The sequence below is a fragment of the Engystomops pustulosus genome, chromosome 2, assembly GCF_040894005.1.
Source record: "Engystomops pustulosus chromosome 2, aEngPut4.maternal, whole genome shotgun sequence".
Lineage (NCBI taxonomy): Eukaryota > Metazoa > Chordata > Amphibia > Anura > Leptodactylidae > Engystomops > Engystomops pustulosus.
In genome coordinates this window covers 114,077,782-114,101,519 of record NC_092412.1, presented here as the reverse complement: position 1 = coordinate 114,101,519, position 23,738 = coordinate 114,077,782, and the positions used below count along the sequence as shown (strand labels likewise).

Genomic DNA, 23,738 nt, shown 5'->3' with positions numbered 1-23,738 from the left:
TGCTCTCTCCTACACATTACCACTGGGTACTGGAGGGGTCTGTCTGAGTTAATGTTGTCACTCTCTTCTCACACTGCCAGTTATACACTGTGGATTAGGCGCCACACCACTCGGCATGCAAAATTTGCCTTGTATCCCTCTAAGCATGCACAACTGTAGCGTTATAAATTAGCATTATTTTAAAAGAAAAAGTGATACTCAGTAGGTTACCTAAAGTACCCAGTCCTTTATAATACTTGGCCTGGCTCAAGTCAAAGATATTATGTACAAGACCCATTTATTGTATAATAGTTAATGCAGCTACATATCCATAATGGTGTTAGTGGTGAGTAAGTAACAACCCATAAACTCTTCCTATCAATCAGGTACAGACACTTTTTCAGAAATGGAGAGTACCTACTTAGGGGTCCAGAAAAGGGGCATATCTTAGAGATTTGTTAGGACCAAGAGGGGCCACTGTTTGGAGGCGAAAGACCCACTTTGTTTCACATTTCAGAACTATCTTGTTTTAGTTGCCATCTCTGGGGCAATGTGGTATCTTTGTAATTCCATGAAACTTAATGACATCAGTACATCCATTGTGTTGTTGTATAATATGTCTAGCCAATGGGGTATCCCTATGATTAATGATGTCTCCCACATGGGTTCCAATTCTACGGCAGAACTCTTGTATAGTCTTGTCTATATATTCCAGTCCACATGTACAGATCACCCTTTAAATGACCCCTTCAGACTTAATAAAGGATCTTATATCGTAGGTATCCCCAGTTATACTGGATGTGAACTTTTTATGTGCTGCTAATCAATCACTGCAAATATATGTAACATTTTCCTAACCGACACAAGTGATGTCCCTTTTCTCTTTTGCCTGGCATGCTTTTATTTCTTTTAAAAGACTAAAGTGGCAGGACCTTTTTATTGGGATTAGTATTTTCCATTCATCTCTCCGTTGGTGACAAATGCATCAGGGTTTTAACTTCTTCGTCTGTTGTTCCATGACAAAAGGAAAGAATGACGAATAGGTGTGAGCGTTTTACATGTTGGCCACATGGTTTCAGAATTTACTTTTACTGAGAATTTCTTGTACATGTGTTCATTCAGTGTAGCACCTCTTAAATTTTCTTTCCCTACTCAGTTTGTGTGTGTTTCATGCACCTTAGAATCATTAGGTGTTCTTGTGGTAACTCCATATTGCCCTTATTCCACTGAAGACACATGCACACTCAACCAAGCATGCACATATGAGAGATAACGCTGGCTGCTGTATTGGGTATAAAAGTTGTTAAAGGAAGTCTACCAGCTCCTTAACCCCTTAGTGTTTATGTGTTTCCATTTTTCAATTTCCGCATTCCAAAAGCTTTTTTTGTTTTTAATCTTACAGAGCTGCATGAGGCCCTGTTATCTGTGACCCAAATTATACGTAGTTTTACCATTTAATATTTTGTACCGTTTTCTGGGAAGTTTGCCAAAAATGATAAATGTGGTTGAATTGCCTAAACCAATTGCCAAAAAATGCAAAAATCATATAAAAAATATACTTCTATTTTATCACAGGGATACCAAATCACAGGAAAAACCAAATGTGTATAGTTTTGTTAAGTCTTTACTGCAGTTTTGAAGATTAAAATGGTAGTTCTCTCGTATATCAACCCAAAATCGTTTAGCCTGGATTATACTTGTATTTGTTAGGAAACGCCCCCCCCTCCAACTCCAATTCAATCTGTGTCTTCCACTATAACTAAAATGGCACCAAAAACCTGAGACAAAGGGGGGGATTAAGCGAAATTCTCCGCAAATCAAAAAGTTATATTTGACTTTTCTACTGAAGCCAAAGGGCATCACTTGTTCATCACTTGATTTCTTCACATATTTCTTTTGGGTCTTATAAGGATTTTCCCATGAAACAAGTTAGGTCCTATCCCGAGGACTGTGCATAGTCGGACTGCCCCATTCATCTATATGGAGCTGATAGAGATTAACGGGGCAGTCCGACTATGCGCGACCGGCTGCTTTAATGTTTTCAAATTAACTGAAACGAAATTGATTACTCAAAGCAACTGCTTTGTATATTGTATATTTAGACTACTAGTGTATGAACGTGTCCATTCACCAATCCGCAAACAATGAAACAATGTGACCATGTGTTAATGGCATGTGAGGTCTGCTCACACACTGGGACGTAATAAACAACTGTAAGTGGAAGAAATCATAAGTAACGCAGTTACACATGAAGTCTATAGCTGTGTGAGCACTCAGGGTTAATAGCTTATCTGCACATTGCAGAAAGTACCAACTACAAGGTGGAGGAGTGGTGCAGCATGAGGTGCAGAGAGACAGAAAAAGTTCTGTGAACTTTTCTAGAAAGTTCTGATGAATGCCTGCACTCATTTTAGAACTACTAGAGTAACTAGGAAAACAGGGCTGTGAAGTTGGAGTCAGTTACCACAGACTGGGATAGAGTGACTTATAGGGAACAGGGGAGATCTTGTACCTCACTATTCTGTGCAGGATACATCCAGCTCTGCTGCATACTCAGAGAGAGCACTTGCACACGATCTCCTCCTCTGTGAGTAGGGCGCAGCAACCCCTCTCCTCCCATGAAACCAACAGATAAACTCACAGGGCTTATCTGCACATGGAAAGGGAGAAGCTATTGCTGCACTGAAGTAATCTGAGGGCTATAGAAAAGAAACTGCCGGATTTAGGTAACAAAGATAATTTACAAAGTTGTTTTACATTCCAAGAGCTATTGATTTGTATTGAGTTACTCTTTAAGCAATCAGTAACCCTTTTTTTTTTTAGCGATGGGCATTACTCCAAGCTTGGGTAAAACCTGGAACACCAGTAATGGTGTACAGTACCAAGATGCAGTGTCAGTATGATGCCAGGTGGCATGGTGTACATACTGTAAGTGCTACATGCAGTTTTATTATATGGATTACCCCACCCCTTCTTTGTCAGCAATGATGTTTTATGGGAATGTAATTGTTTCAATGTTAAATGTCCCTTTTTATTTTCCAGGTAAGGTTATGCCAAAGTCCAAAGCTTCAGCTGAAGAACAGCCCTCCTTACATACTTGATATTTTACCTGACACATATCAACATTTGAGACTTATTTTGAGCAAGTATGATGACAACCAGAAACTTATGCAGCTCAGTGAAAATGAGTATTTTAAGATCTACATTGACAGTCTAATGAAAAAATCCAAGCGAGCAATTAGACTCTTCAAGGAGGGGAAGGAGCGAATGTATGAAGAGCAGTCACAGGAGAGGTGAGTCCTGCTGCACATTGTGGAAGTGACATATGTCAACATATGACATATTTGGAATGTTACAGCCAGCTAATTCAATGTATGGAAAAGCAGCTAGCATATGTGCTATTCTTTTTACTAGCAGCCGCCACAACCATGCATTACCTATTATGTAGTGTTGCATACTGTATGAGACCTGCAAAATACTTGACCTCTGCCTGGAGAAATGAGAAAGCAATGGTTATTGCTTTGTTTTTTTTTTATTTCAAACATATCTTGACCAGAGCTGTGAAGTTGGAGTTGTAAGCTCAGTGAGGACTTCTTGACTTATTGAAGTTGGACTCTCCTGCTACCTGGCCTTCTGTACCAATAAACCCTTCTACCACTTATAGAAGCGCTTGTTGTCAGCATGGTGCGGGCTGCAACTCGAAACTTGAGTGGCCACAATTCTCCAGACAGCTGCAGGTTGTGCATAGTCTTCCAGGCATTTAGTTGATATGAATGTGTGCACTTTATGTACATGCTCAGTAATGAAGCTCGTCTGCTACAGATCAGGGAAATAAGGCACTGGAAAGGAATGCCTGCACTCCTCTTAGACCTGCTAGAGTGACTAGGAAAACAGGGCTGTGAAGTCAGAATCAGTAACCATTTTGACAGAATTTGAGTCAGAAGTTTGCCTTACCGACTCTGCAACCCTTATTTTGACATGAAGCCTGCAAGTGATTGGTATTACCTCTCCAGTCTTCTGTATGTTACTGAAATCATACCTTTAGCTAAATGTATCGCTGCTTCTTAATGTATAACATTTGTCTGCAGGTTGTCATATCGACCTTTCCCGGCTCCTGATTTATTATGCACTAAAGCTCTTATCTACTCACTGAACAATATTCTTACAAAGTACAGTTTCTTTGGAACGTTATCTTTTTCATACAATATCCAGCTGATTGTGTATTGAGACAGGTTTTTTTTTTTTAGAAAACCGCATCTTACTAATGCCTTTTCAATTCTGCTTGTTTGTTTGAAAAGAAATGCAGATGAGGGTCTAATAGAAGGATATTTTTTATAGTATATGCTGTTAATCTGGATTTTGCCTAAAGGGGTTGTCCACTTCAACTAAATAATTGATATTGTTTGGATAATGTAAAGTCATTCAAGTTTCCAAGATAGTTTGTATATAAATTCCTCACAGTTTTCTAGATCTCTGCCTGCTTTGCTTCTATAGAAAGCTTCTATGTTCACTTCCAGTGGATAGAAATCTGACCATGGTCACATAATGGACAGGCAGGTGCAGGAGCTGTTATTATTATTATTCCCTATATCAGTGGTGGTGAACCTAGGGCCAGGGGTGGCACTCAGAGCCCTCTTTATGGGGACCCAGGCCATAACACTAGCACAGAGTTTTCCAGACCGGATGGAGGCCTTTTACAGTCCCAGAAAACCCAGGACATTCAATGTTCAGCACTATTGACCTGCAGGAGGAGCAAGTAGGTGCTGACATTGGTGAATTAACATTGGAGCTCCTGCTCTAGGATCTGTTATTGTACCTGATCAGGGTACCCAGGAGACTCAATCCAAATTTCTCTTCCTTCTTTCTGCTGTATTGGTGTCCTCAGGAAGCCAATACAATTGAAACCTGTGACAGAGCAGGGTGTGAGCATAAATGCTATTACTACCCATGTCCTTATACAGTGTTATCCCCAATTTATAGTTTAATGATTTATAGCTGATTTTAGCCCCTTACGGATGCAGCCAATTTGTAGCTGAAAAGGATTGGCCACTTGTTTTTGTAATATGTGTTTAAGTGTGTGGGGGGCAGGATATCAGGTAATTTACCAATATACATCAATTAATAGTTCTGCTCTGATTTCTTGATATGTAATGTAAAGCCTCCTGTCTTTTACCTCATCAGCCAGACGTTCCTTTTCATAAAATGGCTGCAGATGGATGGTCATGTGATGTCTAACTGGCGATTGTTCATGGACAGTTAGATCACATGACCCTCCATCTTTGGTCATTTTATGGACATAAATGTCTGGCTGATGAGGTAAAAGACAGGAGGCTTTACATTACATATCAAGAAAGCAGGGCAGGACTATTAATAGATGTATATTGGTAAATTACCTAATATCCTGCCCCCCCACACTTACACACATATTACATAAAACATGAGGTAAAGTGGCCACCCCCTTCAGCCTTAGCACCATTATTTGTAATGTGCCATGCATTGCTTTTATATGGTTATAACTTTTGAACACTTTAACTTCCCAAAGGGATTTATGAGTTTTTTTGTTTTTCTATTCATGATATCTTCTACTTTATGTTGGTGGTAAAATCTGGTTCATAAGTTTTGTGTTAATTTTTTAAAAAATTCATAATTCTCAAAATTAAAAATTGTCTTTTTCAGACACAGTTTTACCACCCAAATAAGGTATTAACCAACATTTCCCATACGTCTGCTTTATGATTTCATCATTTTTAAAATGTCTGGATGTTTTATTACTAGGTCACATGGCTTACAAATTGAATCCGTTTTCCACATTTTCAAGGAAATTTGAAGATTCACTTTTTTGGGGATAATTTGTGTTTAAGAAGATTGTTAATCTTTTGAGATCTTCATAGTGATTAAAACAAAATGAAGGTGAAATTTGGAATAGTCCCATTTTGTTAATGCGTTCATTTATCCCTAAAATTTACACATCCACATAAGAAGAGAGAACCAATCTTGGTTATGTAATTTCTCCAGAGTTTGGATACACCCCAAAATGGTGACATCACTTGTTGTTTGGCGGGCAGCAGTTCACAGAAGGGAAGGATCACCATGCCAAAGCCCTACAGGGTTAAAGGGGCTTGCCCATGAAAGAAACTCCTCAAATATTGATCCATTAGTAATGCTAGAATGATAAAGATAATTTGTAATCCATTACTTCCTTTTTTTTCTTTGCTGCCATTGCTCCCACTGCTGTATTGGTTCCTGAATGTAAAATTCTGCCCTCAGGGCAGTACCAGCTGAGCAGACACTTCATGATTCCTCTGCTGTGAGATGCTGTGTGCTGACAATGTTCTTAGATTATCAGAGTACAGGTTTATCTACACTTTCATTTCTCAAGAGAGATGAGACAGATCAGAGTCATGAGATGGATGTAAGATCCCTAATAACAAACTCCGCTCTGTTACCTCACCTAATCAATCAAACACACACTCAGTACTGATATGTCTTGTTTGTAGTTGTTCTCCTCTTCTCTGGCTCTAGTGATCTCTGCCTCCTTCCTTTTCTCCTGCAGTACAGTGTTCATGTGAGAAGAAGACCTGCCTGACCATAATCAGGATGAGTTTATGGTGGTATCCCATGCCAACCAAAACACACAATAGCAGTACTGATAGACAGGTTATAATTATATCTGTGTAATGCTGTACTTTTGTTAATAACATTGATTGATAGAAATTATTATTTTGCCATCCGGGGTCTATTTAAGATTTTTTTTTTCTTTGTGGGAATACCCCTGTTTTTAGTTGGTTCATTGGTGCACTTAAAATATCTCTTCTGATTTAATATTGTGAGGGCTTAATTTTTGCAGAATGAGATGCATTTTTCAGTTATACCATTTTGCGGTATGCCCTATTGATGAAAATATAGAAACTTTTATTGGGGGGAGTAGAAAAAAAATTATCATTTTTTAGCTGGTAATGACACTTGGGGACCCCTCTATCAGCTGAATGAAAGGGTCTTGGTGCACTGTTGATTGCTGCATCCACATCAAAGACCTATGGCATTGGATCCATTGATCATATGGCCTGTTTGTAGATCCGCCCTTTTCAGTTGAATGACGCTGAGCTGGAAAATCTACTGTAACCGTTATACAATGTGCCTAATCTAATCAACCTACTAGTATGTTTTTGGAGTGGGGGAGGAAACTGGAGGACCCGGAGGAAACCCACACAAACACGTAGAGAACATACAAACTCTTTGCAGACATGAACCCAGGTCCCCAGTGCTGCAAGGCTGTAATGCTATCCACTAAGCCTGCTGTTTTGGGTTTGGTGGTTCATCTGCTTCTACTTCTAGATGATTATTTTTCAATGAATTCTACGAAATAAAATACATCTGGTGCTATACATTTTCTTCATATTGCACTGTCCATTTTCATTTGTGTTTATCACTGTCACGTCATGATCATTAGACTCTATGAAACAGAGAGGGAATAATAAACCTGTTGGATGCTTTCTGGAGTAATGGGAAATGTTGGATTGGTTGCTAAGCACCAATAATTTAACTAGGCAACGAAGCGGCATGTGCACTTTGTGTGGGCTATAATGAGGTGATTTTTTTTTTTTTAACGTTTAGTATTTTTTAACTAAAATTTTTTATATGAAGAATATATGGGTTCACACAATCATATAAAGTTCATTTTAGGTGCCAGAAATTGAGGCAGGAAAAGTATGTACCATCGTTGTACAATATTTTCTGTATTGATAAATGTTACATCACTGCAGTCAGTGTACATGTCTCTAAAGTTGTTGCTTTTCGATAGACTTAGAAAGGTTCATTAGCTTGGTATCTACCATTAGCAGAATAAACTGAAACTTCCTTTTAATAGCGTTTGTCGGAAACTCCAGGACTTCTGCATCATTCCTCTCCCCTCCTCTGAAGGCATTTTGGCCTCTAATCTGAGGCTTTGACTTCAGCGGCCCATGATTTTAGATCTTGCACAAGCACGACTATCATCTAGTGCAGTCTTGGGCAATCTCTAAATCTATTTAAAATGTAACTGGACATTCACTTTTTTATTTAATTCATCTGCCACATACACAAATTCTTTAACTGGAACTTATTAAACAAATGTACCTGTTTGATGATTTCCTATAATTCTAGTCATATGGTCCCTTAGGAATGAGGTGTTGCTGTCTTAGAGATTGCTCAAAGATACAAATAGTTTTTGCATATGAAATGTCTGTGAGTTACTGCATGTCCCACGGTTGTCCATTGGTAATGAATAGTCTGACTGCTGCTGGAGTGGTCATATCCAAGGACAGATCTAAGGGACAACATGGCTAAATTTCTGGGAAATTCTCTTCACACCCGTACATTTTTTAATGAGATGCAATTGAACTAATGTGTGTATATGGCAGATAATGGAGTTAAATGTGTATGCCCAGATTGGAATAGCCCAGATCCTGCAGGGCTATTCCCTTGCTATACCATCATCATCTAAGCAGGTAAAAGACCTAGAGTTTATTCTTCGTGATACATTTGCATTTGGGGGTAGTTGCTGTACTGAAGAGGAACAAGTAACCACTGAAAAATGCTGCAGTATGGGTCTAGCAAATCATCACAAAGATGATAAGCCAACATATGGTGATGTCCATGGGTTCCAGATTTAATGAAAATCCACTATCAAAATTGAGCATGGGTAAACCAGTGGCACTTACTTGTAGAACCAGGCGCCATGACTGTGGTACTCTTCTTATATTTGTTATACATGACCTACTTCCTTCTAAAATCAACTTTTAAAATTCTTCTATTGAGCATGATAGACTATCGGGGTGGTTCTTAGGCTGTTATACTCCACCCCCTCCCAATGTATGCTGGAACTACTACTGCTGCAGGTGGTGGAAGGAGGGAAGTGCTGGGAGAGCAGAGGGGAGACAGTCCAATACCCTGTAAATCTGTAGCATGGAGAGGCTCTGGGAACCGCTACAAATAATTCTCTGCAAAGAATTAAAAATTTAATATGGTAATATTCATTTTTCCAGTTGCTTTTGAGCTCCTGAAATATGGAGGCTTTTTAGAAAAATGGTTACATAATGGGATAATTTTGTTCATCCCTTTTTTTAATTAAACTTGAAAGTATACACTTTAAAGTGTATCTCCGCTGTTTCATTTCCTATCTAAAGGAAACCTACCATTTAGAATGGTCGGTGTAAGCTGTAAGTACCGAGCACCAGCTCAGGTTAGTGTTATAAACCGCGGTATTGCGGTTTTAACACTTTTTTTTTAAACTTTAGAGCAGGAGAGGCTTCGGCGCTGCGTGCGACCGTGCTACCTCCTATGTAGGTGCGCGCAGCGCCGAAACCTGTTCTAGTCTGGAGTTTAAAAAGTGTTAAAACCGCGATACCGTCGTTTATAACACTAACGAAAGTAAGTACCGGCACCAGCTCACCCTGAGCTGGTGCTCTGCTTACCCCTGCCATTCTAAATGGTAGGTTTCCTTTAATGTGGAGGTTTACAGATCCCAAAGCATGTCACTGTCCAAATATAATGGCAACGCCTAGCCTTCCCCTTTTATGTAACTTTGGGTTGCCACCATACTCTTGTATAGTCTGCAGTGTGAGGTAAACTAAGGCGATATTAGATGCCTACATCTACCTACATCCAGTGTGTAAGAAGTAATTTATACATGGATCTAGTGGCTTTTACTTTTACATTTATTATTGTATGGTTAGTAAAAAAGAATAAAAGTATATGTTGATTACTGAAGCACATGTTTAGTGTGAGAGTGCTGTTTTTCACATCTCACATATTTATATGTTTTATTTAATACCTAAAGAAGTTGTTGACAATTGTACAATATTAATAAGCAAAGTGATACTAAGGACAAAGTAATACTATGGTTGATGAGTGACGTTGTATGAAACACAAGCATTTACATGTTGTTGAATAACGGTAAAGTGTGGTTGTCAGTCTAAGTAATCTGATCTCATAAAAACCACTTTGTGCCAAAAGCACTGAAAGAGTTTCAATTTTCTCTGGAAATGGACACAGCTAGACCTTTTCAATAGAAATCCACTCCTCCTGCCAAAACATTTTTGTGACCTACTTGGTGAAAACTTTTTTTCACATCAAACTAAAATAAGGAGATAAAATGAAGTCTGATGTACAAGGTATCCACGTCTTACTGCCAGCCTCTAACCAATGCCAACGCTTGTTGTTTAATCCTAATTCTTAAGTGTTCCAAATATAATCCAATAAAATGGAAAGCCAACAGATATAAAATTGGAATACTTGTCCATGAGAAATTTTTAGCTTTAGAAGTTTTAGAACATTTATTATACTTCTGCTTTTACATGCTCACCATGTGGGTACTGAAATCGGGGAAACACATGCAGATCTTAGCAGAATGCTTGCTGCAACATAAAAAAAAATTGGAAACCGTAGAAAGCTCTGAATGGTTTCCAATTGCTCTGAACCTGTGGCATTGGGACTGAATATAACACCTGAATAGGATGATAGGTTGTGTGTAAGTACTTTAGTGTTTATTTTATATTTTATTAAGGCTGCATTCATACGTAAGGGTGCCCACCCGGCTACGGCCAGGCAGACACATGTTGGGCGCCCTGGAGAGGAGAGCACTGTTCACCTCTTCATAGAAAATAGAGCCACATGACCGTTCTTACGGCCAAAGATAGAGCATGTTCTATCTTTTTTGCGGCCATGGCACGGTACGGTGAACACACATTGTGCTCGCCTTACCGAGTTCAGGTGCCATAGACGACTATGGGGGACATATATCCTGCCGCAACTTTGCGGCCTTATATACGTTCCCCCATGCGCTTATGTGAATGCAGCCTAAGTCTCAAAGGATCAAAAATCCAAAAGGTTTCCATTAAGAGTTTACGTAAAGGACTGTGAAAAAAGAGGTTCTCTTGTGTGATGAAACCAGGTTTGCTTAGGTACATTTAGTCACCAACACTCTGGACACAACAAGAGGCTGCAGTTCTTAATATCAGCACAAACTGTGCACCAAGCCTGAGTGGCATAAAGCATTTAATCTATAAGCCTTCAAGTAGAAGTATGTTCTGAAGGGTGACAAATTGTTCTTCCCTGTTTACTAGTAAGTATTGTTCCAACTGTAAAGGTTTGTGGAGCAGAAATGATGCTTTTAGGTTTGGCTCTTAACCAACATTGGTGTCTGACCTTACCAGTGCTCTCCTGGATAAATAGGCAGAAAATGTACCAGACACCGTGATAGCCTGTGTGTATGTATAGCACAGACTGTTTTGAAATGTCTTGTATAATATTTCAGGACATAATGTAATCCTCAGGCTTAAGATTTGGTTAAATAAACAGATGAACATCTCTACAAATTCCATCATGTAATTATTTCTTTAACAATAGTCCAAATTTTTAAAGGACATCTAGCATCAGATGTAATGCACAAGTAAGTTTGGGACATTTACCGTCAGCATATCTGTCAGGGGATGACCATGCTTTTGGTATCTACAGGAACAGCCGGATTCTTTAAAAAAATACTTTAAAAAAATTATTCTAATGAGCCGAGTGGTCTACGTACCACTCGGCTAGGTGGCCTGCTAATATATGCTGCCCCCTCCATGCTCATGGCAGCCTTGTCCCGCCCAATGATCGTGACGTCAGCTATTCCTTATTTCCTTATTTTCATTCACAGGAAATAAGTGACCTGTTGCTTAATGCTGTGGACTCTGGTGCGGAAATCAGCTTTTGCAATGTAAAGGTTCCACTCCCCTACTCCTCCTTCCTTTGTAATTTTTTAATATAAAGGTTGAATCTTCTGAGCATCAGTACCCGTATCTTGCGGCTAGTTTATGATGCTTGTGGAATGACTGCAGGATTTCTGCAGGAGGCAATCAGATACGTATGCAGATACCCTAAAAGTTCTTTTCATGCTTCAGGAGAACGTTACCGTAATCCTGTCTCTTTCAATAATGTTTTGTTAAAGATTTGTTAAAGATTTTTATCTAGGGCTTAACCGCCCTTCATGTTATACAGTGACTTTCAAATTAACCCTTTCATGGTTGTCCCGGAACTTGAACATAAACCAAGATACACGTCTCTTAGTGCATGAAAAAATCTTCTCCCCGTTTATTTCCCTACCACAGTCGTATATCAAAACATAAAAAGCAGCATTGGGGGGTGTGAAGAAGGCGATAAGAATACTGCAATGCTATTGGCCATAATGAATTCACCAGCACATTCTGGGAATAAGTTAGTAGGCCTTGTTCACAGACATGTTTATATACAGAATGTACAGAGAATGTCTCCAGAAGCTTGTTACTAACCAAAACAAGGGATAAGCAATGCTAGAGAACAAGATAAGAAGGAGAACAATCATCTATAACAAGTGTCAAGGAGAAACCCTTACAGGCAGGTTTAAAAAAAAATGAAGTTTGAATCATGAAATTAAACTGGACAGTGCTAATACTTAAAATAGCTGACAGTAGTCAAGATGGCGTCCGAAACCAGTGCGATCGCCTTAACAGTATTGTCTTTCATTTTCACTTGTGAATAAAGAATAGCATTATTGGAGGAGATTTATCATGGCTTGTACATCCGTCTAACCCCTTTAGTCCAACTCCAAACCAAGTCTGCATGAAGGTAGATGTTGCCTGGCAGGGGAGTGGAATAGCTTGGATTGTTTCTGCCCCACACCTTTGCACTCACTATATCCTGTGCCTGTTCAGGTCAGAATTGTCCACCCCCACAGTTGTTTGCATCATACATCAGGAGGCTGGAGCATATATACGGAGTGGAAGGGTTTTATTATACATTATACACTGCTGCAGGCTGCACCGTTGTATAATAAATACATCCCAATGACCATAATTGTGTTAGAAATGGTCCTATAACCTGCCCCACAACTTTTCTAAGACCATTGCTGATGTTTTGAGTACTACCTGGCATTAACTTAATTTCTATTGGAATAAGTACATTTGACAAAATTTTTCATATATTCCTTTTGAATAATACAGCTTTCTGCTGTGTAATTATTCATATAAGACTTTATTTTATTCCATGCTGCTGCGGTAAACCATAGAATTCAAACATGAGGCTTTTCTTTTCTCCTGTGCATGTGTATATATTTATTTTCTTTTTATATAATATAAATATGAAAGTCCTGAAAACATTTCTTGCTGTTATAAAGGTTCTGCATTTTTCTTGCTCACTGCTGTTTTTCATGTTACTGTTTTTCAATGTGCATATTACACTTGAAAAAAGTCCAATAATTAAATTGTAGTTCCTCTTCTACATAATAGTGGATCTGTTCAATACATTTGTTATACAAATTTTTATACTAGTAGACTGACTACGTAATTCTAAAATATGTTGACCTTGTCCATGCTGCCAAGCAATTTTGAAATGAAATATTTTCTTATGCAATATGGAAATATTCCACTGTTTTTATTAAGCACTCTAAGTCGTAACATAATTGTACTATTGTTGCTGCTCAAACTTCTATTTTCTCTTTGTGATTCTCACTTATTTAGTGTCTACTGACTACATGATAATGGCCTGATACCTAGGGGACCCATTGCCAGTACCCACTGCTAGGACCCCCTACTTATGCCATCGAAATCAAGCGTCATAAGCCAGGGAAATTTAATCATAGATCCAGACATTGTAACTGTGGTAATCTTCTTATAATTGTTATCCTTAGACTCTTTCCTTCTAAAAGTAACTTCTAAAATTATGCTAATGATGCAGAATGCTAATGAAGGCATTTCCAGGGTGCTGCAGATTCACAAGCTGTTATAATGACCAGAACATGTCCCAACCAACCCCCTGCTCTCTCCACCTCCTTCTGCCTGTTTAATCCACCAACTGCAGGCAGGGCTGGAGGAGGGAAGATCTGCTCTGCTCATTTTAACAGCCTGAGAAGCTACAGCACTGAGGGGCTTTGGAAACACAACTACCACCCATCCTGAACTCCTGAGGCTAATAAGCATAGATATAAAAGTTGATTTTAGAAGGAAGGAGGGATGCTAGGGATTGTGGGGGGATTTAAATTTACACCTTTGTGGGATAACCTCAACATGCCAGAACTGCAAATTGCAAATTGGAGGATGTTGGTTTTTGGGAAAATATCGGTATTACGTCTTTGGAGCAAATGGGTGAAAACGGGAAATTACCTTCATTTCAATCGTGGGTGGATGCCGGCATCCTTAAGGATAGAGATTTATTTAGGTATTGGCAATTTTCACATGCATATAAAAAGGGAAAAAATAAGGATGTTTTTAAGGTAGAGGGGAGTGAGAATCTCACAAACATTTTTGAGTTGGGAGAGATCACAAAAAAATTAGCTAAGGTGTATCGTTTCTTGCGAAACAATGTTGATCAAGAATTCTGTCACATTAGTCAAACTAAGTGGACAAATCAGATAGGAGGGATCACTACAGAACAGTGGGGAGAGATTTATAGGAATGTTGTTAGGACCACCATTAATTTAAATCACAGATGTACACAATTAAATATTTTATATAGGACTTATTTCTCACCATATGTAATGTAGAATTGAGCTAAAGGAAGATTCCAATTGTATGCGATGTAATAGAGTTGATGCCGACGTCCTTCATGTTCTTTGGGATTGTCTTTGGGATAAGGCTCCATCGGTAAGGGAATGGCAAAATCTGGTAGAACGTATTAGGTCATATGAATGCTCATATGAAAAACGTTGTTTTTTAAAAAAAAATTTTTATCTTCCTTCAACATCTCCAGCAAGGGGTGGGAAGGTGGCGGGGGGAAGAAAATGCTGATGTTATATTTGCTGTTTTTATGTATATTTACACTAATCATTATATGTGAATGATATCTTTTGTATATTATAGTGAAGGTATTGAATTTCTGTAAGCTATGGTAATTAATAAAGCATTTAAAAATTAAAAAAGAAGGAAGGAGGCCATGGATAACAAATATAAAAAGATGATTACGGTGCCTGGATCTATGAGATGGTGTCCCTGGATTATCATGCTTGATTGATTTCCATTAAAGCATTGTGTGTGTTGTTGACATTTTTTCTGATATACTTCATTAACCCCTAGGCGCACCAGGACGTTATAGTATGTCCCCGCGGCTAGATGATAAGCGCACGGGGACGTGCTATAACGTCCTGCTTCTGGCACTGGCTCTCGAACGGAGCCGGCACCAGAAGCAGTGGCTGTCAGCTGTCTATCAGCTGACACCGCGCGCTAACACCGCCGATCGGAACCGGCTCCAATCGCGGGTGTTAACCCCTTACACGTCGCGGTCAAGCATATAGCAGACATTTGGGAAATGTAAGTTATGAATTTATTTGGGAGCTATGACTGTGTGCATCAAAAGTAGAGAATTTAGAACATTGAAAATAAAGAATTTTGCCAAATTTTGTTTTTTCATAACTAAATGCAAAAGATTTCATCCAAATTTTTAAACTAATTTGAAGTACAATGTGTCACGAGAAAACAATCTCAAAATCCCCTGGATATATTATAGCGTTCCAAAGCTATAACCACTTATAGTGACACAGGGCAGATTTGAAAAATGGGGCCGCGTCCTAAATGGCCAAAAAAGGCTGAGTACTGAAGGGGTTAAGAGATTCTACATACAAAAAATCAGGCTGCAGTGTTCCCTCTCGAAAAGATCTGTTTTCCAGCTTGTACAGTGTATGTCTATGGAGGCTGAGTATGAGCTTACCTCTAATCACTTGATGTTTTTTTTACACCACTCTGAACAGTGAGGATTAACCATTTCATTTCCAGCTTGATGTTTGAAAATAATGCACATAGCTTACTACAGCCAGTTAGAGAGTCAAAGGGTTAACAAATAGGAGATACTCCAGTCTGCAGGCTGGTAGACAGATCTGACTTAAAGGGTACCCGTTAGGGCCTTTTGGACCGGTGGTTTCGCAACCCAAATTACCCTGTATTGTTTCTAAGCATTAAATTGATTCTAAGCAGATTCTAGCCCAATTTTATCAATGTTAAACTGTTAGCTTTATCAGAACCCTCTGATGCTGAACATCTCTCAAAGCGGTCCGGCGTATCCACGAGTGACAGGTGCTCTTTGAAGGACATCTACCATCGGATTTACTGATTGTAGACTGTCCTTTCTGACATGTGAGCATATTTTAAGATGACAGAGCCCTTTATCCCCTTAAGGAGGCAGGGTTTTTGTTTGCTCATTTCTTGCTAACCACCTTCAAAAATCCATAACTTTTTCATTGGCTCTGTCATCTTAAAAACAGTTGAAGGTTGATTTGGTACCCTAAACCACAGGTCCATAGGGTCCGTTTACATCTTCTTCAAACCGCGTACAGAAATGCAATTTAGTTTTGATCACAGATGCTTTTACACCAAAATGTTTGTGTTTAGAAATGAGAACCACATGTTTTGCATTGTTTACTGGCAGAACATGTTCCTTGGGACAAGCTCCAACCCGACCTGCTTGCATTACATTTTTTAAATGCGAAACAAAATCCCTTGAGGTAATGTCATTCGTTGCGATACCATTGCATTTACTTGTGCAACGTTGGTTCACGGGCTGCAAGACTCTGCCTAGACCTCTAACCTGCTCCCTATGTCACTTTGGATGATAATAACTTTGGAACACTTTCATTTACCATGGTGATTTTGATATTGTTTTTTTTCATGACACATTGGACTTTATCCCCTTAAGGAGGCAGGGTTTTTGTTTGCTCATTTCTTGCTAACCACCTTCAAAAATCCATAACTTTTTCATTTTTCTATGTACAGAACTGTGTGAGGGCTTATTTTGTGCCTAATAACTGTGTCACACGCGATCGGATTTTTGCACAGCTGCGCAGGCTTTCATGCAACAGGAAATGGGGGGGGGGGCGTCAGACGATCTGACTGATTCGGAATGAGCGCGGGATTTACCTCTCAAATTGTGTTGCAAGATCAAGCACTTACATACACCGGGAAGAAGAAGGAGAACTCTGTCGGACCTGAGTGGGGAAGCGACACATGCAGGATATTGGGTGCACAATCTTAGTGAATTGCGGCAGAGTGCATTATCGTCGGACAATGCACTTTCTGTGAACTCCTTCGGGCGGGTAAATAAATGTGCCCCAATGTGTGAATGCAGCCTCAGGCTGGAACTGCACATGGGGTTGATACAGTTTTTGAAGAAATTTGTATCGCATGCAGGCGAGGATATAAAGTAGACCATTATTAATACATCTTGCTACATCAACTTCTGTATTCGGCTTACAAAACTGCACGTGTCATTCTATCCCTATTGGCTTGAATGACCACGTATTATAGGTATGTATGTAAACCGCCAAGTGCCTTGCCCTGAAGCAACCATGGAAAGAAAAATATTTGTGCTGCACTCCTTCCTGTTTCCTAATAAACAGCCTCCTATGTGTTACCTGTAAATATCATTCTGTTTGTAGTACGCAGTTCTAGATTAGGAAAATTCGCCTTTCTTGCAATGCTTACCAGTCAAATTAGAAGGGGGAAGGGGATGTGACCTGACCACAACTAAAACCAAATTTATAAGGAATACTGTAATTATTTAGCATTTTGGGGGGCTCACTGTCTTAACACTGCTAGCCCAAGTTTTGCTTTATACATGTAAAATGTGTGCATTTGTTTTGCTTTTCAGCATGTGTAACCACCTTCTCTTTCAATTAAAATGTAATTAACTTAAACCAACTTCCAGAGAAGAAACCTGCAGGTCCTAATAATACTTTCTTCCCCCGTGGAGCTTCTCTTAATATAATTGCCTACAGCATCTAAGAATCTAGTGTGACTCAAGAAAAGAACACCTACGTCTCTCAAGCTGCACATTGTTCCTTCCTATTTGAAAAGCGGCAAAGCTCCAGGTTTGAAGCCATAATCAAGAATACCTTATTTCTACATACAATTTACAGTGTCACCAGAGGGAGGAAGGGGACCTTACTCAAAGGCACAGAATTGCTTTTTTTCTATATTTTGTTCATGTGCTGTTTTTTTTTTTAATGTATATGCTTTTGAACATAAAGCATTCTCAGAAAGTATAACTTATAACATCTTTATTTCACATGTTTGGTCTATACAGGTTGCTATTCAGGAATACAGTGCCATCCGTTAACTGGTCACTCGTGGACTTACTATCAGTACACTGCTTGTCACTGCTATAGGTCATGCTGGGAGTTGCATATATGTACAGGGAGTTAATGGAACCAAGCCTGTATCTTGCCTGACATTGACATCTACATTGCATATAGTTCTGATGCTGCGGGTGGCAGAGTGTGCCATGATCTGTAGTTGATGGTCAAATCAAGAATCAGAGAAAAAAGTAGTGTGTCACTGACATGATTTGATTCAAAAAACATAACAAATGTTATTAATATTTAACACTGAACACAAACATGCATATAAAATCAATTAAAACTGTACCAAAGTACATACAATTGTCTACTATGTTATGCACTATGGTCGGTGCAAAAACAAGACACCTCCTGAATGGGTGGTATCCACCCAAAACCACCCCTAAACAATGAAAAGACACATATAAAGTGCAAGTGCATCTGTCAAGCTGCCATGGAAGTAAGGGTTAAGTGAATTAATGCCTGCAATGTAAACATGGTAAAAAGTCGATAAAGGTAATGGAGGCAAACCCTAGTACATATAACAAGTGACCTGGCAAACAAACCAGAGAAGTAGCAGCATGCAGGCGGGGTGGTGGAATGATCAGGAGGTGATGGTCTATCCTTAGTCATAAATGAAAGACCATTAATACAACAAATGAATGAAGAAGTCTCCATTTGCTGCTCACATTCGCCCCTGAGAAGTGGAGAACAAACAATATGCCAGTATAAATGAGATCACTCTCTTCTCCCAAACTTGAAACTATCTTTCAACAAATTCAAGCATGATAAACCAGGGGCACTTACTCATACATCCAGCCACTGTGACTGTGGTAATGTTTTTATATTTGTTAACCATGGCCTCCTTCCTTCCTTCCAAAATCCACTCTCAAAATTGCACTAAGGAGCCTACTGCTGTATTGCCGTTTAATGCATGTGTTTCAAAACGCATGAAAACGAAGCGTGATGTTAACACACGTTAACATTGTGTTAACAGCAATTTAATTACTGTATATATTTGGGTATAATCCAAGTTTTTCAGGGCAAAAATTGTGCTCGAAAAACCCAAACTTGATTTATACTCGAGTAAAAAAAAGGAATACACTTAATACTCCCATTTCTGTCGCTTCCTGTAGCGGCAGGACATTGCATGCTGGCCAAGAACACCTTATGACATTAGCTGCGACTGGCATCATAATGAGGCACATTTACTTACATGGTCCCTGCACGATCCCTGAGGTGCGTTGTCTACGATTCAATAAGATTGCACACCCGAGATCCTGCATGTGTCGCTTCCCCGCACAGGTCCGCCGGAGTTCACCTTCTTCTTTCCTGTGTATGTGAGTGCATGTATGTGGGGGCAAGGGGTTGAATAGTCATATACTGGGTGGAAGTTGTGACCAATGCATTTCCCACTCTAGGATTATTCTCGGGTCAATAGGTTTTCCCCTTTTTTATGTGGTAAAATTGGCTTATATGCCTTCATGCTGCAGGTGCATGGAATGTTAGACCTTCTCAACATCCCGCACTGCTCCTTTAGCACTTTCCCCCTCCCCCGACCTAACATAAAGGAAACCTACCATTTGATTTGATATATATATTGATGATGTATATTCATATGGATTGGATGAAGAAAAGAGAACTGTCTTTGCGGAGTATGGCATTTAATGATCCTTTCCATTACAGATCCCATAATTGAATACTTATGAGACTATTAGCCATTTCAGTTTAGGAACAGGCTATTGTGGACACACGAGGGTAACTGAATGTTCATGATGTTAGTAATTATTACTTTAAAGGGAACCTACCACCACGGATCTACCTATAGGTAGATCGGGTGGTAGGTGGGTCTATAGGACATGAGGATAGCCCTTTTAAGGGGTAATCGTCATGTCCACGTAATTTCTTAACTCAGAAATCTTCGGAGCTGCGCAGCCGCGAACCTGCTGTTCTGTGCATGCGCAGACAGCAGGTTTCTCGGATGAGAGTGCGCAGATACAAGGAGCTGCGCGTCGAAGATTTCTGGTAGGAGGATTAAAGAGGCTACTGGGGCGTGGAGTAGCCGCACTGTCTAGCCTCAGCTCTGGCTACCCCATGCCCCAGTAGCCTCTTTAGAAAATGTACATATTCGGGGAATAAAAGTTGCAGGGGCTTGAGGATTAGCCCTTAAAAGGGATATCTTCACGTCCTATAGATCCACCTACCACCCGATCTACCTTTCTCGGTAGATCCGTGGTGGTAGGTTCTCTTTAAGGTTAGAGGTGATGAGCCAGCCTCTTATCTCCATTAATGGATGGGAAAAAAAATTGGTGCATCGAATACTTCACACCATACGCAGGTTTTCTTACTGTTTATGTAGCATGTTTTTAAGTTATTTTGCAAAAACCCAAATAATACACTGACGTTGTATACAGATATATTTGATGTGAGTGTGTAAAGGAAGTAGAAAGACACAAGATCTCAAGAATGAAATAACACAATGTCAGGAAGTGGTGAGACTGTCATTGCTAGGAACCTATATGTTTGTAGTTTGAGTATTTTGTATTGTGATTTATAGGAATATCCGACGTAATGAGGAATTAGAAGTGACAAGTGATTCATAGAAATGGTTATTATTTTGTGAAGGTTACAATGATGATCACACCTCTGATATTGTTAGTGTGTATGTATTGTTATTTTTGGTTACTGGGTTCAACGGGAATAATCCTTTATTATATTTTGTTGGAAAAGGTGATACCTAACATGTTTACAGTATACTTAGGCATATTTTATAATTTTTTTTTTAAAGTTTTTCTGTTTTTCAAACGCCCAAGTTTACATTAAAGAGGACCTGCCAACCGTAATTTCGCCACTAAGAGCTGCTTACTAATGTACTTAAACAAACGCTGCAGTGTTACAATGATAGCTTTACCGGAAACCTCTGGTAACGCAATCTAACACTGCGGCGGGGTACGATGTAATCGTCGGAATGCTCGCAAAGCTGTACAATGTATTCATGAGGGGGTGGGGTTGGGGCTGCGTTAGGGGCATGACGCGTGGCAGTCACCGCCGGCCTATGGAGCGAGTGGGGCGGTCCGGGGAAGAGGCAGCGCATCTGATCACCCCCTCATGAATACATCGGACCGCTTTGCAAGTGGTCCGACGATTACATTGTACTCCGCTGCAGTTTACAGTTTACTTTAGTAAGCAGCACCTAGTGCCGAAATTATGGGTGACAGGTACTCTTTAACCTTAGAAGGTCTGATATCTCATACTATATACTGCAATAGTCGTATTGAGGTCTACAGCATTTTTGCACATTACCTGTCATCGACAGACTCTTACAGATCAGGGAGATTCTGGACTGAGCAATCGATTGTCTCTGCCCAGCCTTTAACCCCTTCCCGACATTTGACGTACTATTGCTGCATGGCGGGTGGTGCGTTCCTGCAAAATGCAGTAATAGTACGTCAAGCTTCTGGCGCCGGCTCCTGAACGTTTTTTTTAACGCGCGTTTAAATCTCAGCATACTCTACTTTTGCATGTCAAGCATGTGAAAAACGCACCATACAAGTCTATGGGGATTCATCAAAAATGCATCTGAGATACATGCAAGTCCAATGCAAGGGCAATGCGTTTTTCACACATCAATAGCCATAGAAAAGATAGAGCTCAGTCCTGAGTCTTTTTCATGTGCATTACCTGCAATGGAAGCACAAAAAAAGGTGTGTGAAAAACGGAGACACTGAACAAACTCTGACTAAAAACTCAATTTTTATGGACCAAACCCTGATCAGACTCTGACATGATTTGCAACACAAGTGCCTTAGGGCTCTTAAGGAGACAACATTGTAGATGCCTGTGCACAATGCATACTTAATTAATTTTTTTTTTAAAGTAACTTTCCTAAATTTATTCTAGTGCATTTTTTCATGTGCAGAAGATACTAACAAGCACTTATAGGGGCATGCGTACATAAAGCCTCTGCCCTCAGTCTTATGTAAGCCCCTAGGACTGGGTTTTCATATAAAACGATCACCTACAGTACCTTAATCTAAAAGCCAGACTTTAGAGAAGAAACAAAAGCAGAGTCTTATAGTCCACTCATTCCTGTCACCACCAAGCTTTCTGCAACATGCTGCAGCGCTGAGGACTTGGGTATGAGGAACACCTCATGATTTCGGAGTGAGCTGCCCCTCGACAGCTCGGTGGTGACCTGGGTGTACAAGCTCGGTGGTGATCGAAATCAGTGGACTCCATGTCTTTGCTTCTGTTTCTTCTCTAAAATCTGTCTTTTAGATTGAGGTACTGTCTATGATCCTGAGGAGTAAAAGGTTGTTGCAGAGGAAAGGTATATAAAATTTGTTTTTACTGGTTGTCAAAATATTGCTATGAGTTTGTCTGCGCAAATTCCTATACATTACACGAAACCTGGGAAATGGTTAATACCGTAAAAGTAAAAATGTGTGTTTTATTTGTGAATTTGTAAAGCTGGTATGTGACCCTTAACATATATTGCTTTTCTTCAATGCAGGAGAAACCTTACAAAGCTGTCCTTAATATTTAGCCATATGTTGGCAGAAATAAAGGCAATATTCCCTAATGGACAGTTTCAAGGGGATACCTTCCGTATCACGAAAGCAGATGCTGCAGAGTTCTGGAGAAAGTTCTTTGGAGAGAAGTAAGTGCAATGGAATGACTAGGAAGTCTGTAACGGATGGTTTTCATTATACACATATTACAGATCCTAAATGTTCATGGAAGTATCATTGGCTGAATAAATGCTAGAAGTGGTACCTGCTACAGGAGAAGTAAATGCTGACGTGAAGCTGCCATTTGTCGACAAGTCTGACGTCAGCAGCTTAGAAGCCATTATTGTTGTGGTTCATTAATGCTTTCTGAGGTTTTCCTGTTTATTACACCAAGGACATCTATGTCATTAGCTAATGCTTCCGAAAAGTAAGCACCCTCTTTCTGTCAGAGGTTTTGCTTGCAGAATACACAGCAAACCAAAACTTTGAAACCCCCCCCCATTGGTTTTTGGAGTGTCATAATTTGATTTGTCACCTTTTCATTTGTCTATACCCATTGATAATCTGAGAAGGCCTTATACACATGACCATGTCCTGGACTATGCAAGGCTGTGGAGTCGGAGTCTGTGTTGATATTGGTGGAGTCGGATAAAATGGTCTGACTCCACAAACAATAATTTAAATGTCTATTTTCTTCCTGATTTGCATTTATTGGTCTGGAAGCCATACTGTCATGCTGCTCAACTTTAAGGGGCTCATCAGTCACAAGCCCCTAGATGCACCAACAACAATAGTACAGCACAAAATGCCCATCCCAGATCAGACTAACAATACTAAAGACCCTTAGAGCATATAAAAATACTGAAGAACCCCTGATCATAAAACTAATACTGGAGACCCCTAGAGCATAAAACTAGTAATACTGGAACATAATAGAACATAATAATAATAAGAGCAGACAAAAAAATAAATCTTCTCTTTTCCTGACTCGTATTTTCCTCCCTGCACCACACTGCAGCTTTTCTCCTCCATGTGACTTTCTGCTCTGTGTACCGTGGTGGTTGTATGTGGTGCCATCAGGCTCCACAGCAAAGCTGTGCCAGGAGCAAGAGATGACCAAGCAAAAATACAGTACAGTTGACAAGTACAAGTGCCCG

At 39.7% G+C, this 23,738-nt stretch overlaps 1 protein-coding gene across 2 annotated transcripts in view; it reads left to right on the top strand.

Moving 5' to 3' along the window:
• The window catches only part of CBLB (Cbl proto-oncogene B), a 104,966-nt gene that overhangs the window by 28,945 nt on the left and 52,283 nt on the right, over positions 1 to 23,738 (top strand). For both annotated transcript variants that reach the window (XM_072136072.1, XM_072136071.1), the window contains exons 2-3: positions 3,022 to 3,272; positions 22,584 to 22,730. In XM_072136072.1, the coding sequence (XP_071992173.1) occupies positions 3,022 to 3,272; positions 22,584 to 22,730 (398 nt within the window). The remainder of the gene's footprint in view (positions 1 to 3,021; positions 3,273 to 22,583; positions 22,731 to 23,738) is intronic.